Source organism: Paracoccidioides brasiliensis (assembly GCF_000150735.1).
Source record: "Paracoccidioides brasiliensis Pb18 unplaced genomic scaffold supercont2.3, whole genome shotgun sequence".
In the NCBI taxonomy this organism is placed as follows: domain Eukaryota; kingdom Fungi; phylum Ascomycota; class Eurotiomycetes; order Onygenales; family Ajellomycetaceae; genus Paracoccidioides; species Paracoccidioides brasiliensis.
Genome location: NW_011371360.1, coordinates 1,226,330 through 1,243,511, shown reverse-complemented (window position 1 = coordinate 1,243,511; position 17,182 = coordinate 1,226,330). Strand labels below are relative to the sequence as shown.

At 45.3% G+C, this 17,182-nt stretch overlaps 3 protein-coding genes across 3 annotated transcripts; 1 reads left to right on the top strand and 2 right to left on the bottom strand.

Moving 5' to 3' along the window:
- Positions 1-871: 871 nt before the first annotated feature.
- PADG_02756 (uncharacterized protein) lies at positions 872-4,119 on the bottom strand (the record flags this gene model as incomplete). Its single annotated transcript, XM_010759814.1, has 8 exons — positions 872-1,190; positions 1,300-1,760; positions 1,824-2,377; positions 2,434-2,715; positions 2,771-3,112; positions 3,264-3,824; positions 3,887-3,931; positions 4,095-4,119. 8 exons carry the CDS (start codon positions 4,117-4,119, stop codon positions 872-874), a joined length of 2,589 nt encoding a protein of 862 aa, XP_010758116.1.
- Positions 4,120-12,623: 8,504 nt separating this feature from the next.
- Positions 12,624-13,312, top strand: PADG_02753 (iron-sulfur cluster assembly protein CIA2; the record flags this gene model as incomplete). Its single annotated transcript, XM_010760290.1, has 2 exons — positions 12,624-12,873; positions 12,939-13,312. The coding sequence occupies 2 exons, from the start codon at positions 12,624-12,626 to the stop codon at positions 13,310-13,312; spliced, it is 624 nt and encodes a 207-aa protein (XP_010758592.1).
- A 418-nt stretch (positions 13,313-13,730) lies between these two features.
- Positions 13,731-16,957, bottom strand: PADG_02752 (uncharacterized protein; the record flags this gene model as incomplete). Its single annotated transcript, XM_010759813.1, has 4 exons — positions 13,731-14,296; positions 14,384-16,615; positions 16,709-16,860; positions 16,938-16,957. The coding sequence occupies 4 exons, from the start codon at positions 16,955-16,957 to the stop codon at positions 13,731-13,733; spliced, it is 2,970 nt and encodes a 989-aa protein (XP_010758115.1).
- Between the last annotated feature and the right edge of the window lie 225 nt (positions 16,958-17,182).

Genomic DNA, 17,182 nt, shown 5'->3' with positions numbered 1-17,182 from the left:
TCATCCAAAATTCAATCCAATTATCGGAACAAATCTTGAATAGCGTCAACCTGTTCTCTAAAATACACGAAAATTTAAAACTAAGACGAGTCAAATCACATATAACCTCCCTTTCAAACCTATAAGGCAGCATTATTTCTCTTTTCAAGCAAAAAGTGGATAAGTAAATATCACTGTGTTTGAATGAGACAAGATAGAAAACCCATGAATACATCTCCACATATACATACATGTATATTTGTATGTGTGTGTTACGTCATTCGATCAATCATTCATCTCCTACCCAATTCCTTGACATAGACACTCAGACAGCCAAGAGATATTTAATTCTAGAAAATTGCAAAGATAAACAAGAAGTGTGGAAATGAAAAATAAGACAAATATATCGCGAAGCATAGGAGATCGGCGCGTTTGACGGGTCATAAAAATAAAAATTGTTAACAGAGGGGATATATTTCTCAAATTCAATCGGTATCGGTATCGTTGGTGTGGGTATATTTGGAGAATAAAAGCAAAGCAAAACAAAACAAAGCAAAAAAAAAAAAAAAAAAAAAAAAAAAAAAAAAAACCGAACAAAATACGGACAATCCTGCACCTAAGAACAAAGAGGTATATAGAGCAGTAAATGCGATATCAAATGACCTGGTTATATATGCTTATATGTGGTCGACGAGTGGCTGCTGAAATGTGTGAGACCTCTATATACGGAATACGTTTGCCGTAAGAACGGGCCGTCTTTACCAGGCATAGTCAATACCCAAAGGCATCGAACGCTGGAACAAGACTCATAATCCGGCTCTGGGGATAAAATACCATCTTACAATCGTATTTCAACGGGAGTAGAAATGATTGGAAACCCCGGTCCCTCCTTTCACTTCAGGCCTGAGTTTGGTTCTAACTGTAATGATTGCTGGTCCCATCTCCTTTTCATACCTTGAGGATCGTACACACTAGCAACGCTGCGCTGCCAATCGCATGCTCTGATCAGGTTTTGCAGGTTACCAAAGGGAGGTTGGTCCATGGATTGTTGAGAAGTCATTGATGACATCTTTGGTGTTTGTGAATAATGCATGCTGTATTGGGCGGTGAGAATGTTTTGTGAATCCTGAGGCGGTTGTGTGGAGGACGCGGGGGGAGAATTTGAACTTGATGCGTTTGATCCGGCGGCTGAAAAGGCAAGATCCCATTGACTATATAAAGGGGGCAAAGAAGGTAGGTTAGCGGAAAGGCCTACGACTCATGAATAGTTTTTAAGGGCATTTGGAGAGCGTTGTGTGAATGCTTTTATGGGTGACGTACGTGATAATTCGAGTGGGATCCCAACTATTACTATCAACCAAGGGGACGTTAAGCATGCCGGTATTTGGCCCGGAACCATGGCCCTGCATGAGTCCAAAGTCATGCAGTGACGTTTCTGACCTATCATTCGCACCAGCGGAAATGGGAGGAGTAACCGAGTTGGTGCAATATACTAGTTGATTCTGCTCTGAGGAAGTTGTTGCATACGAAGTAGGCAGGTAGCTGGAGTCCACAGGAGGACTGGGATGATGTGGCTCTGATGGACTACCATAAGGGAAACTAGACTTGAGCTCAAATGGCTTGTTAATGTCAGCCGAAAACGCTAATCGAAGCTGGTTAATTTGCTCCTGTAAATCAGGCACGGGCCATGCAGATGCACATTGCTCAAGGAGACGCATGTGTCGGGTAAAATATATTCTGGCATCGGAATTGAACTCAGGGTCTGGGGAGGTAATAGCAATCTGTGTGTGATACTGTCAACAGAGGTCAATATAATAAGTCTTTGGGCATGCTGCAATACTCACGAGATGCAACATCGTACAGGTCAAGATGCCATATACAGTGAAACTGATGCCGCGCTGCATATAAAACAAGCCATTCAAACCAAACGCGCATACAACGGCCTCCTGGAGCCGACAGAGGTTTTTTGCTGCATTGTAACAAAGAGCCATATGGGTTCTCCATTTTCCACCCGCTGCAAAAGATTTTGAGGCTAGAAGTTGAGGGCGATGGAGTATTATGATCGATAGGTTGAAGTGAGAATGCATGTTACCCACGAGATGGGACGGCAACCATGGCGCTGATCCATCCGCCGGATAAGTGACCTGCAAGTCCGGCGGAAGGTTAGCTAACCAGTCATGGATAAGAGTGTTGTTTTCCATAAATCGAGGGTCGGCACCCCAGTCTGGTTGTTTCTTGAGCTTATGATATGAATCCATAATCAATCGAATTGTGCGAACATTGCGGACAAAATAAGCAAAAAGCCGTGACCTTTCGGTCTCAAATGCATCCAGGCCCGGAACACCCCATGAGGGTTCATATTCAACAGTCTCCGGATCAACTCCAAAATCCGCTCGCCCTGGATGTGAACTTAGCATTTCGTTTATAAATAAAATGGGTGATGTGTTGGTCTACCTTGAGGACCTCCAATCATAGTTTCGACGACCAAAAGACTTTGCCAAACTCTTGTTTGAACAAGGCACTCAACCGGGCTAAGTCCGCACGACTTGCCTTCAGCATGGTAACTCCGGTGTTCATGAAGTTCAAGGTCCTTCGCCATAGAAACCATGGTCTTAACCGTTTGCCAAGAACGATAGAAATAGCCTTTTTTAGGGGAGCCCTCTCTAGCTTTCAGCAGGAGTAATAATGCTTGGATCGTACTCAGTCGAGGGGCTTCCATAAACACCGCTTCGTGTCCTGTTGCGGTCAATGGCAAACCCTTTATCTAGTTTTACTTTTCGGGATAACTCACTGTTTCCCAGAGCAAGCCATTGTGCACCCTGAGCCGGGTCATCGGACATCATTCCTGCACAAGCAAAGATACCTTCTAGGATAAGAGGGGATATGGATGTTTTATCAGTTTGCCATTGCTGATAGAGATGGGCTCGATGAACCACGGGTACATAAGGATGAATATGTGTGAAGTAAATGTCGAAATATCTCATGGCTTCGTCGTCTGACGGCATCAGTTCAGGAGGAATCCGAATGGTGGCACCAGAGGCCAAATGAAGGGGTGGGAGTTTCGCGTCATCTTCGTCTGCGGTTGGTGCTTCCGGATCTCTATCACCCTTTCGCTGTTGTCGAATGTATGGAGCTGAAGGATAAATGTGTTAGCTACGAACCAAATTACACGGAGCAGGAATGCAAGAATTTATTCGAGAGAAAAACGGGAAGGTTAAAAGAGGGTTCGGATCCATAGGACATGGAATTTATGAAGTTAAATGTCCTAATTCTGAGAGACGTACCAACTCCAGCTTCGTCAATTTTAAGATCCCCAAGCGCATCACTAAGGTCCCCAGGATTTGAATGATCCGATCTTGCATATGGCGCAGTGTCCACATTCGGAAGAAGTGTTTGAGTTGGCGAGGTGGTATATAGGTTGGGGTTAGGCTGAAATGTTTGATGGGGTTGAAGTTGGACAAGATGGTGCGAAGAAAGGTCTTGATACAGATGGCGTGAATTTTGCATTTGCTCTAGATATGGCTGCGCCTGATATAAACGGGAGTCCGCATTGTAGCCCCGAACGTTTCCCAGCTGCTGTGTATGTGTCCTATCGATAGGCTGCGGTCGATGAGGGATGTTCTGTGCCGCAAGGTCCAGATCTGTAGGGTGAAGGACGTTTATTGGCGGAGGCTGCTGACTCGCCTCGGGCATTTGACCATGGGAAGAAAAATCGCCATCCTGGCCAATGGTCGGAGGTATGCAGACAAGTTTCAACCGCGTACATGCAGAACAGGGCCAGGTATTGGTAGTCGCAGCATCACATTTGATCTTTCGTTTGCGGCAGCCGTTACAAGCTCTCATCACTATCCAGCTATTAGTCCAGTGGATTTCTGTGAGCGCGAGGTGCTAGGTGTGTAATTCATACCCTTGAGACGTTTGTGTCTGTTGTGTTCGTCCACAAAAACATAGTCTACATATGCAGTTCACGTCAGAATCAAAACATTAGCCGCATTGACATCACGGCCTGCCGGCAGCCTAAGATTCCAGCAGCCAACAGCTCCGGAGGCGCAATCGGAAATATGTAAATAGATTAAATCAAATAAAAAAAAATTACAAAAGAGATAGAGCCTTACTCTTCTGGCCTTCAGCTGGGCCCATATTAGGCGGGACAAACGAAAATGCTTGCATTTGCACAATTGGAACCAGAGGGCCGGAGCTGGAGAAACACAAGAAATTCGACTAGCGTCTGGTAACGGTGGGGTATCGCAATGGCTGTCAGAAATGAGGCCTGGGTTGTTCACAGCTTAGCATGCAGCCTTTGTGCGAGTACTACTTGTACCTGGCACGCGTGTGGGGTCTTTCAACGGTGAACGTTGACAGAATGTGTGACAGGCCTGCAATCAAGCAAAGACAAGAGACATCAGTGACGAAGCGGGTGGGAGCAATCAGGGGATAGTGGTTGCTGGCGTTTTCTGTTGCTGCTGCTTGTTGTTGCTGCTGCTGCTGCTGCTTGTTGCTGTGCTTGTGGTTGTTGGTGGGATGGGATGAAACAGCGCAAACATGCGCATGGAAGACGGTTGCTATGTTTTGCGCACTTCCCACAAGTTCATGGTAGGTTGGGGGAAAGGTTTGCGGTTCCCCCAAAACCCACTCAGACAAAGTTGGATGCAATGGGAACGGGATCAAGAGCTAGTCCTGCACACACGGAAAGGGGAATGACCGATCAGCAGATAGAACAGACATCTCCCATTGCTTCAGACAGGCAAGAATCGGGGCGCGGGGATGGGATGCAGCGAGAAAAGGGGGGAGGTCCAGGGGGGGAGGAGAGCGAAAGAAGGGGAGAGATGAGGTTGAAGTTGAGGATGGGGTTGAAGCGAGGTTTGAAGCGAGAGGAAGGTGACAAGCGGCGATGGCAGCCAACGAGTTACTAACGGTAACCAACAAACTAACAAACTAACTAGTTAAGTTATTGGGTGGAAGTGCTAACTAATCAGGAAGGGCCCCGGTTGAAGGCGTTGAACCTTGGGACTGGCAGAAGGGCTGGGTCACGGGATTGGCTTGGGAGGGTTCCCAGGTCTGTGGGTGATAGTCTCCGAAGACAGATCTATATGCAGAAGATCGGAATATGTTAGTCACTAACTTTTATTAATAGTTAGGCATCCCATACTACCTCTACTCCTATCATCGGATGTAGCAGCGGTAGTTACCAAATCATAGCAATATCTTATAACAACAAAACTGGGGAGTTCAGTCGGATGAACACTCATTTCGCTCTGTACAGTCCGCAAAAGTGACTGAACATGCAGATTGTACGTATGCCTTTCTCTCTCTGTGAGTGGGGAAGGTGGAAGCGGGATGGGAGAGTGTGATAAGTGGCCGAGCAAGATTGTTATGAGAGTTTTCATAAAATAAAATAAAAAGCAAAAAGCAAAAAGAAGAAGGAAAAAAAGCAAGCAGAAAGAATTTTGAGAGGCTTATGGAGGCAGCTAGCAATTAGCCGTCCACTGATGATGCCAGCCTATTAGCAGTGCTAGGGAGGGGTAATTCTCAGCTAACCTACGTACCTAGCGCTAAGAGGGGCCGGTTCGTTCCCAGTGGCATCCAGCAGCAAGAGCCCTAGAGGGCCCTACAGCAGCCTCGAGTTCTAAGATCGCATCGCCCGGGCCAACAAGCAGCCCTACCTTCGTCCAACTCTGTTGTGGCACAATACGGAACTATACCAGCAACCTCAAGGCTCCCCAACCGGTTAGATATGTAGAAATCGGGCACCGGTGTTGACAACGCAAAAGCGTAAAAACCGGAAACCTTATCGTCCCAAGGCTCGAAATTGTAACTTAGTTACCTATAGAGTATTTATATAACAACCAACCTCCTGTTCAAAGATAAAATAAACTAAAAATAAATCCAGACACGTAACACAGATGATATGGAGAGAACGCCCGAGGTCCCCAAAATGGAGAGATATGAAGAGCTTATTATTTATAAGAAAGTTATAAAGCGACCTCTCCTTCTATTCATCTTAAATATGCTATTCCTCTTGTTTTGGAAGTTAAAAACCTCCCTAACTACTGGCATATGATTACGAGGTTAAAGACCGTGCTATTTTAGCAGGTTCATGGACCACGGCACACAAATTTCTGATCAGGGAGTTTTTTTAAAGTTTTGGAGATCATGGATTGATTTGATACAGATATTATCCATGGATGCTTCAAGACCATGAACAGAGTAGCTTGTCAACTCCATCCATTCCACGCTTTTTTATTTTTATTTTTATTTGTTTTTATTTATTTTTTTTTTCGCACTTTGATATTGATTATTATTTATCTTCTCTCTCGATCTCCTCTCTCTCGGACATCACCGAACCATGTTATTGATGACTGCCGGGGGGGAGGGGGGGGTGGGAAAAGCAATATTCAACCACTAAATCCGAACGCCGTGAAGAAGTGTTGCATTCCCTCAGAAACGGCAGATAGTCAGTTAGTTTAACTAACTAGTTAGCATTACAGATCATTTAGTCAGCTCGAGGAAGCGACCCTTGTGAATTCATATGTGGCTGGACTGGCGATTTCGCTCCTAGGAAGGCCTGCAGCAGTAATGAATGGTGATCAAATCTTTTCTTCGAGAAATGCGTGAAATTTAGAGTATGTAGAAACAGGATTTTTACCACTGACTTGAAGGAACACCAACAAATGCGGTCGGTGGACTAGACATCTACCGAGCAGTTGGAGAAGAAAAATAGCAGGGGTTGGCCTGTGTAGGAAAAGGGGTTAGGGTGAAAATAGCGTCGTTGACAGGCAGAGAAATCCATTTTTGAATATGCACCAAACCTGCAAATCGTTATTTTTCCAAAATAAGAATCTTCAAGGGAAATCTGTGGAAATAATCCGGGGAATTTAAATTTTCTGAAACCAAGCAAAGCCAAGATAGGCTAAAGGGACGTGCTTAAACAACCGACTTTCTGCAAGCAGCCGAGCACGAACGCTATGCTTTCTCTCCCCAGCTTCCACTGCAATGGATCCAATTCTCCCAGAGCCCATTCAACATCCTGCATAACAGAAGTCTCCGCTGACGGGTGGTTCATATTATACGATCATTATAATGGCTCTCTGCGGAAACCCTATCACTTGAAAACCCCGCATGGAACTCTACAATGAGTTCAAGAACTATAATCCTGTGGAGAACGACCGATTATAAGCGGGGCTCTTTTTCTTTTGGCACATTTGACACCCTTTACTCTTTTCGTGCCTGGCTGATTTTTTTATTTATTATTTATTTTATTTTATTTTATTTTTACTTTATTTTGATTTATCCATGTCAAGCCCACACATTCCGTTGAAGGGATTGAATAGCAACAATACGCACGTAGCAGCTCCCAAAATTGATTCGTTTGATGAACCCTTCCCCCCTGTGTGTGAAAGAAACTGCGAGCCCATCCCTCAAACCGAATTTATCATGTTCTGATCTGTCTCAGATGTTCCGGTGTCGATTGTAACAATGAACGAGCGTAGGATGTGAAATTATAACCTACCGATAATGGGTAGGGCTGCCAATGTCCGGGGAGGCGCTTTTCGCCTCCTCTCAGGATTGAGTATTTCATAGCTCGAAGTTCGCTGGGCGACGTAATCGGCACTCCGTTCGTTGTCTTCGTATGCTGTCCGACGCTGGAAACGAAATCGCTGCGGTGAAGTCCGCGAGGTTGAGACGATCCGCTATAACTAATTAGTTAACGTAATCCACCCACCAAGTTAACGGATCACATCACTTAACTGATCAACCTTTCATCACAATCCTTCTCATCTATCAAATCACTCAATATGTCCACCGCTTTCAGCAAGGAATTCTAGGCTTCCATTAGCTAAAGCTTATGAAAACTCAGCAAGTTTGCAAATATTTGAGCAGCTGCTAAGCTTTATGATGCTCCTTATTCCTCTGTAGCCTAGAGACTTAAGCTATGAAATGAGCAAAACTTAATATAATTGACAGATATAAGTTGCTAACTATAAATAAATATGAGAATTATTCTATAATCCAATTTGATAAGTTGTCTAACTCACAAGGTTAGAATATACAATATCTTTTCATTTCTCTCATCTTGTACAGTTATTAAATATAAGCTCCCTTTTATTTTTATTAGAGAGAGTATATAACAAGAAGAAAAAAAAGTAAAGCATAAGATTACAATTCAATAGTAGTAAATGTGGTAGGACAGGACATAAAGCTCCAGGCCCAAGAGTATTATTATCCTCCATATATAAATTCTTTATAGTTAATCCCTATTTAGCGGATTAATTAGCGGATGATGCTTAATTTGAATTTCTGTCAAATAAGGTTGATTGAGTTAGTTAGGTGGGTTGGACTAGTTAGTTATCACGTGGAAGCTTAGGAAACTGGTCTTTCGTTCAACATCAAGGGTTCATTCTATGGTTATTTTCTCACTCGTACCGGGCACAGGTTAGTTTCCTTCGTAACCATTGAAATGCCCACTATAGCTTGGTTTAATTTATTTATATTACATTCCATTTTCTCATACAACCTCCACCCCTTCCTTGGACGTTGGCAGTCTTGGACATCGCATTCCAACGTAAAATCACAGGAATGGTACGAAGAGATTTTCTTGGGGAGAATCCTGTGGAAGTGATGGCAAGCTAGCAAGGAGAATATTGTCAGTATCTATTCTTCCCTGCAGCTTGTCGAGTGCAATATAGGCAAAACACCGTATCACCCCGCAATTCGACTATTTTGGTTACCATTCTTGTGCAGATGGTGTCCTCTTTGAGTTGTTTACAAAACCTATTGGGGTGGAATACTGTTATCTAAGGGGTTGTTGTGAAGTTACCCAAGACAGAGCTGGTGCAATTTGAACAAACCCTGGCCATGAGTGTTGCATTATTAATACGAAAGCATGATGCTGCACAAGAATCTAGGCATCCTTTAGCCAAATACTAATGACATTAGGGCGATTGCATGATGCACGGCCAGCCGACGGATGAAAACCTTATGTAGACGAATAGTCTGTCAGGAGGTTGTCATTAATACACTGAAGAGCCCTTTCAGGAGACAGCATATTCCTATCTGATTTTAATCACAATCTTCGGAGCTTCATTGGTGAACCCTAGTCAACATCCCATTCGATCCTCCTATTATTATGCAGATGTCAAAGTCTTATGATCGGCAGATGGACAAGCACCCCTGGGGGTGGAGCAGAAACTATTCCTTCGATATTTATATGGCAACAGGGGGGTGACTTATGATGCCAAATCCTTTGAAATAAGGAGTACTCGAAAACGTGTCTTAAGTGCCAAACTCCACTTGCTACATATTTCCTTTTTATTTGTGCATTGTACCAACCTCGTGGCTACGATATCCATTCCACCCCTCTATGTGCTGCTGAATGCTCAGGTATCTCAGGAGTTAGCTCCAGTCCACTTCCCTTCCTTGCGCCTATTTGTCGCCTCGACGGAAGTGGTCTCCTGAAAACAGGACCCAATGGGTAGCATTCGTCAGTTTCAAGGGAAATCCGAGAAAATCCGATGGGCAAAATCCAAAGACAAGAGATTTAAGATACTATTAACAGGGTTTGCTCTAGGAAAGTCGAACAGGGTCATCTGCAGGGCTTCCCCCGGCACACGCACAGAAGAAGCCTGAAAATTTCCTCATGCCGTGTGTTTCCGCTTGCCTTGTTGCCCCTCATCAGATAATAAAGAGAAATTTATACCGAAGGCAGTCAAATGATGGCAAAAGACGATGAACCACTAATCACTATTGCTGAGGTTCTTCCAAGAATATATTTCTGTGGCTGGTCATAATTTGCTACTCACCAAGCCATTTAGCTGGGATTATTAAACTTGGCAATGTTTTGCGATGCTTCCGCTCTAAGAACAAAATTTAGGGATTGTGCGTGACGGCCAGGTTGCGCTCGTATACCGCTGATGTACCTATCAGGAGTGACAATACCTATGCGTAATCGTATGCATATGCCTGAAAACCGTATCGCAACACGAAGCGCTCCGGTGTACGCCAACATCGAGAGAAATGAAAAGGGGCACCATAATCAGTCATCAGCTGCTTCCCAGGTAGTTTAATGGCCAGTGCACTTCCTCAGCCACAACAGTATGTTTTATGAAATCACTATCAACCCCGTGCGACCCATCCAAATGTCGGAAAATTATTGACAAATTACGGCACTTTATAGAGATTACTGAGCGTAAGTACTGCTGTTCCTCGGGGATTTCCCGAGCACCTGGTGATTCTGCTGTCATTATCTGTCTTCTATTAATACTATTATCACTGGAAGCTGCAAGTGCAGCATCTGGACCGTGACGGGAAGATTTTGTGGAGTCCCGAAGCCAGCCACAATTTCCTCCCCGACCCAGAAGCTTGAGATAAATAATTTACTTACAAGAACTATAATTGAACCCTGGTAACTGAATCTCCCCCTTGCTTTCATCATTTTTCATTTGTTTTACTACCACAAATTTTCAAGGCAGTAATCCTATCACAACTGTTGAAACATAGGCCAATTACCGGTCGCGTTCTATGGATGTGTGCCTGCTAGACGCTGTTAATATCTCAAACGTTAACAGACTAATTGCAGAATCAGTGATCTAACGAGGTCTCGATTCTTTATCACAACATTCAACAGGAATGACAGAGTGACGTTCTTCATAACCGAGGTACCAAGACATTGTTCCTTGTGTGGAATATCACGTTGCATAAAGCGGTAGTTATCTTTGAATGGATACGTGTGGCACGCAGAAAATTATTTAAATCATCCTTCTACAGTGAACAATTGATATTAAAATAAAAAACCCCTTGGCATGTTATACACGGCTTGGCTCATAAATCTTCCCTGTGGTGATATCATATTACGGGCTCCTCCATTTCTCAATATCCAACGTCTCAATCTTGTCCATAACCATGTGAAAATCTAGAAACATACCTCACGATCAAAACCAGGCTTCTGTTTCATGAGAGAGGAAATTGAACCACGATTATTCACACCTCGTGTTCATGCTGTCTTTTCATGTTGTCATCATTTAGAACGCGCTAGACAACATGTGGTAGGCTTATCTCTGCATGTCAGCATCCATCTTGAGGATCGTTGTCTCCGAATGCCTGCATGGATGCACGGCAGCAGGAGAAAGTGGGCATGCTTCAACAGGCTGGCAAGCTCACGTCGAGAATACGCTCGTCATTTGCAAATAACATACCCCAGCGCCGATATCCAATCTCCCTCTTTTCACCCTAGACCGCTGCGGATTTCTGGCGTTCGGCTCCTCAACGAAGAATCATTATCGTGCCAAAAACATGGCAAATCCCCTCGTCTGTTTGTCCGCTGGGATCAGAAATATTCTTTGAGAAATTGTAAGCGGCAAAGACTTTACTGGCGGCAGACCTTGTCTGATTATTGGTTGATCGATAAACACAAAGTACTTTAGCTACAGGGGCTTCAATTGCAGCGCGGTTAAAAATAGATAGGTATGGGCACACGGACCAAATTCTGTCTCTGGATATGTGGCTGGCGATAGAGGAATCGTAAGCTCAGGGGTGTCCTTGACCATATTAATCTACATTTAACTACTAGTGCTGACTGCATGTGGGGGAGACAGGTTCCCGCCTTCAGGAAACAGGTTCGCAACAATAATGGTGATTGGAAACATGATTAGCATGTGCTGCTTCAGCACAAGCATCTAGACTGGGTATCGGATACAGCAACGTCCTTCGTCCGTCCACTCAAGACATTCGGATCCAGGTTTGCAAGCTCTGCCATCTGCAATTCAAATTATGAAACCTATAATCGAAGCTCGCTAAACGTCGCTTTCACAATTCCGTTGACAACTGCTCTACTTCAAGCCTCTCTGATTATTTCAACAACTACCAATGCAACCTGCCGGTGATGCGGTAGCAATCTAACCTCTGCCTTATGATATCAATCGGGGGGTTGGAATTAACCCTGATACCTCCAGGGGTTTTTGAGACTTCGAGCACTGGAGTAGGTGGCGTGATTGTCTTCAATATTACGTTAAATGGAAAGTCTTAGTCTCGCAAGAGTTGCAAGAGTGGGATGTGTCCGCGGGATCAAGAAGACTTGGTCTGGCCGATGAAGAAGAACCCCAACGCTTTAGAGAGAGACCTTCCAGAAAGCGGACAATCGGCACTTAGCTCTATCCGTTTGTTATGTTAGCAGTGAGCTGCTGCTAGGTTTGGGAATCATCACGTCTATGGTGATTAAGGGGGAATGAAAACGCCTGCACAGTAGACCCACTCTTTAGGAATAATATTCGGCACTTCTAGAGACCCAGGGTGTTGTTGTTAGGACTGTAATTTCCATATTTTCTGGATGTGATTTCTTCCTTTTGTACTGGTCAAATGTATTATTTATTGGGAATATCCAGTTGCTCTCTCCAGAGCAAAATTTGAAAACAGAATAAAAGGAGATCTTCGATACCACGTGATAACAACTAAGGGATTTTCCACAGGTATTAGGTAACTAACCATCCCGAGTCTCCTATTGGCCCGTTCAACTTCTGCTCTCTTATTCCGCAGCCAACGGAGAGACCAACCTCTTCACCATCTTTCGAACATCTTTAGAGAAAAAAAGGGAAAGCCAAAGAAAAAAAAAGGTACGAACATATGGGAAAGGAAATAGCGATATCGTCATCATGCAAAACTCCAACCCAACAATCCTCAGTGCCGCTGATCTCCCCACTCGAAAACAACAATCCCGCCACTCCGCCGCAGCTAAAGCGGACTCCCCGTATGCCGGGGGGATCTTCGCCCAGGAACTACATCCCACCTCCGTTCTCCCCCATGACCCTTTTGCTAGAGACTATCTCAGCAGCCACTCCGCTTCCGAATCTGAAAGCGATGATGATTTAATAGCAGAGCCCATCGACGAACAAGAAATATTCGGTGCGTTTCTCTTTTCCCGTCTTCCACCCCTTTCCCGCCATACTAACCAACTAACATCTCTCCAGACCTAATCTCCACAATTGCAGACCCCGAACACCCAATATCCCTCGGCTCCCTCGCCGTCGTCTCTCTCCCAGACATTTCGATCCGACCCTCACTACCCAGCAATCCCGATTCCCCGCTGCGCACCGTCACCGTCCTCATAACGCCCACAATAACGCACTGTTCCCTCGCAACGGTGATAGGATTGGGTGTGCGTGTGCGGCTGGAACAGTCCCTGCCACACCGCTTCCGTGTTGATGTGCGTATTAAGGAGGGCACGCATAGTACGGCTGACGAGGTAAATAAGCAGCTGGCGGATAAGGAGCGGGTGGCGGCTGCGTTGGAAAATGGAACGCTTATGGGTGTTATTGGGCGGATGTTGGAGACGTGTCAATGAGTAAATGAGGAGTTTGAATTTTTGTTTTCCGGGGTTAGTTTTGGACTTTTTGGTGTAGAGACTAAATGTCTCTCTTTTTGGGTCTGGGGGCGCAGGCGTTAGGTGCTTTGGCATATTGGTTTTTAATGCGTGGGGAAGCAAAAATAAAATGCTGGTGTATTCCACTATCCGGAATAGAAAGCGAAGTATACAGTAATGCAAGCAAAACAAGCAAAAACCAATCCTTTTTGACTGGCAAGGTAGACTGTCACCATGTAAAGATTCTATTCGTCATCCTGTATATTTCCATACAGCTCTTTTTTTTTTTTTTTTTGGTCACTCTTAAAACACGCAGATCAATCCCTATCTTTATCGTACATAAAATACGTGCAACCAAACCAAAGGAACCAGTGAAGAAAGGAGAGAAGGAACAATATCCCTATCCTTCCCCCAAAACCCCACTTTCCCTCAACCCCTTCCAAAGCTCCGGATCCAGGAATTTGCTAACACTCACATCCTCCGCCAAACCCTTCCGCCTCCTAGTTTTCAGCACAAAGTCCCTCGCTGTCGCCATCGCGCTCGCCATATCCAACGGTCTCAACTTAACATCCCTATCTAGCGGATCACCAGGGACAACACTCCACTTATCAAACACAAGACTCACTGTCGCCTGTCCCTGCGTATGGATGCGCAGGTCCGTTTCAAAGCCAAAAGAGTCGATTACGGGGATCAGGCCGCGGACAGCATACAGCGGTGTGCCCGCTATGGGACCATCGGAGAGTACGTGCCCGCGCCGCCGGGAGAGGACGGTGTAGATTGCGGCCACGGAGTCGGCGGGGCCAGTCATGGAGCAGGTGTAGATTGGTTCCATGAGGCGTGGGGAGGCCATGAGGAAAGAGGAGTAGACAGCTCGTCGGGCTGTGGGGATTATTTGGCCACCACCACGGAAGATAGCTTGCTCGGCCAGGGAGATGTCAGTGAGTTTGAATTTGGTGTTGCGGATTGCTGGTGTGATAGAGATGGGTTGGTTAGTGGTGGAATGGCGAGATAGGTTTTTGGATATGTTTAAGGGGGATGGGGTTTACAACTTACGTTCTTCGCATAGGGGTCCTTCACGAGTTCCCCAGCTGAAACCCTGGCGTATAGAGTCTCGCACGGTTCCTAATAGCTTTTTATCTACTTGAGATGGTAAAGTGTCATCCTGGAGGATATTCGGACCCATCTCATCGGGTCCAAAGGCCCAAATGCTTCGCGCGGCTAGTTTATCCCATTCGTATTTCTGTTCGAAGAACTGGGCGACTTTTCGGATGGGATCTCGTATTTTGACTCGTCCACTTTCGATGTCTTCCGCAATTCCATCGTCCAGTGGCTCTGCGATCATTGTGATTTTATTTTTCTTGTTGGGCGTCATAGCGTAGCACATTATGGCCGATGTTTCAACCACAGTTTCGCAGAATCTCGTTGCTGGGTCAGAGACCTTGAGTTCCATTTCTGCATATAAACGGCGGAGGTCGTGCAGTACGCAATCCATGTATAGTTCTCCAGTTCCTAGAACAATATGCTCGCCTGATTCTTCGACTTTGGTAGATATGAGTGGATAGCTCTTGTTAACTTTCCGAAGACCCTCAAGCATTTTTGGGAGTTCTGACGGGTTGATGGGTTCAACAGCAACTTTGAAAACAGATTCGGTCAAGTGTTTAATTGGCTTGAAGATATACGCGTCCTCATCGTCTTCAAGCTTCAACGGGACCAGAGTGGCAGTCTTAACAATGGAGTTATCAACACCGGACAGTAGGACCCAGTTTCCAGCAGACACACCGCTGGTAGGGATGTTGTATCGGGTCTCTGCAATCCAAGTATCAGATATTGTGGCAATGGCCATATCTTCCTCGTCGTCGATGGTGTAGCCCTCTCCCAATACCCGCACCTGCTGCCCTGGGCGAGCGATGCCGCTCATGACTCTGCCAAAGGCGTTAAACTTGGATGCATCAGGAGTGCTGTATAATTTTGTTACCTGGATCACCAAAGGTCCATCTTGGTCGCATGCTAACATCGAAGCTGCCACTTTTGTATCCAAAGGCCCAGTGTAGTATTTTTCGAGTTTTGTCGTTGCTGCCTCCTTGGGGGAGGGAATATGCTGAACCGCCATGTCAACGAAGCCGTCTACAGGCCCAAAGAACTGTTCACAAACAAGTTTTAGAAGTACTATCGCATCCGATTTTAGTTGAGAAGGCTTCAGAAATATCCCTAGCGTCGCTAACGTCGCTTTCAGGTCTTCCGGGCTCTCAGAAATGGTTTGCGAAAAAATCTTGTATATGGGCTCCAAAACAAAATGCACAAATGTCCGCTTCGATCGCTCTTCAACCCCCTTGCGGGTAAATTTCCTGCTCTTCGGATTAAAGAAGATGTCACCCCAGAGGCGAACGCCAAATTCTGCAATATCAATGCCCTTGTAGGTATCCGCGTACATTTTCGCAAATGACTGCAGCGTAAAGCACCAATTCATGCTGGTGCAGGCAAAAGCAACATTCCCTTTCTCTGGACTCAATCTTCTCTTTTCACCCTGTCCTGGTAACGTCCGTTCAATGACAGTGTTCACTTCCTCCACGACATGTTTCAATTTAAAATAGGCGTCTGTAGGAGGGAGTTTGAGCTCGAGGATGAGTCGATCCATCTTGTTCACAACCAGCGTGAGAGGCAAATCTTCCAGGACAGCATATTTGATGATCTGCTCTGTGTTGATCTGGACACCCTCAACAACGTCGACTATCAAAACGACACCGTCCACCAATCGGAACGCTGCCGCAACTTCATCAACAAAGTTTACATGTCCAGGTGTATCAATGATGTTAAAAAGGTGCGATTTCCCCCTTGTGCCTTGTAGGACCAAGCTCATGGGCGCAGATTTTATCGATAACCCCCGCTCCCGCTCGACGAAATGGACATCTGTATAACGTAGTTGCTCATCCTTCCTTTTCCCGATCCTCTTATCTAGCCTCTCTGATAGATCATGCGTCTGCATAACCAGGGTATCCATAAAAGCAGTTTTTCCATGATGTAGATGACCCGCGAGAGCTATATTTCTGGTTTGGTCGGGGAAGTTTAGGAGATCTGTCATGAATTCACGGGAATAAAAGACGGGGGGGAGGTCCGCTTCTTGAACAGCAAATTTCTTCTGTTCGACAGGAGCGATGATGGGTTGGGTCAACGGTTGTGCATCCTCTTCCTCAACGAGAGTTTCCACTCCTTCGCCATACACCTGCTGGGCAGTTGGGTAATATTGTTTATCTTCATGTAGGATTACCGCATTCGAAGGACCTTGCTCTGGGTTGGAAATACCACTGTCAGCTTCCATATCCAACATCTTAAAAATATATATATATATGCGGGCTGCTAGCGTGCAAAAGGCATTATTACCGTCTATCTCCATCAGTTGTTGGTCATGAGCAACGCGCTCCCCAGCTTCTCCCTCCTCTGACTCGAGATCATAGGCATAAGGGTCAGCGCGAACATTGCCTTCTCTATATTCCTCCTCCGACTCCTCCGCCCCTCCTATGTAGTTTCCGAATCTGCACAACACGGCATTGTTAGTGCAAACATAGTATATGAGTGATTAAACAGCTATTGCGCAAAGAAAACCACTCACTCGTCGTAAAGGTCGTCCATGATGGACTGCAGAGGATGTTATCAAGAAGCGCGCTGTATTGTTTAATTGCTGGTAGGACGGCTCATGTCGCAAGCTTCTTGAGCTTTAGAGAAGCTTACAGAAAAATCACACGAAAGGAGATATAAGTTACAAGATTATGGTGGGGGCGGACAGAGTGTGTTGCGAATAGGTATAGTGGTTAAATATGCTTTGATGCGGTCTGAAGGATTGAAGTTTGAATGAGC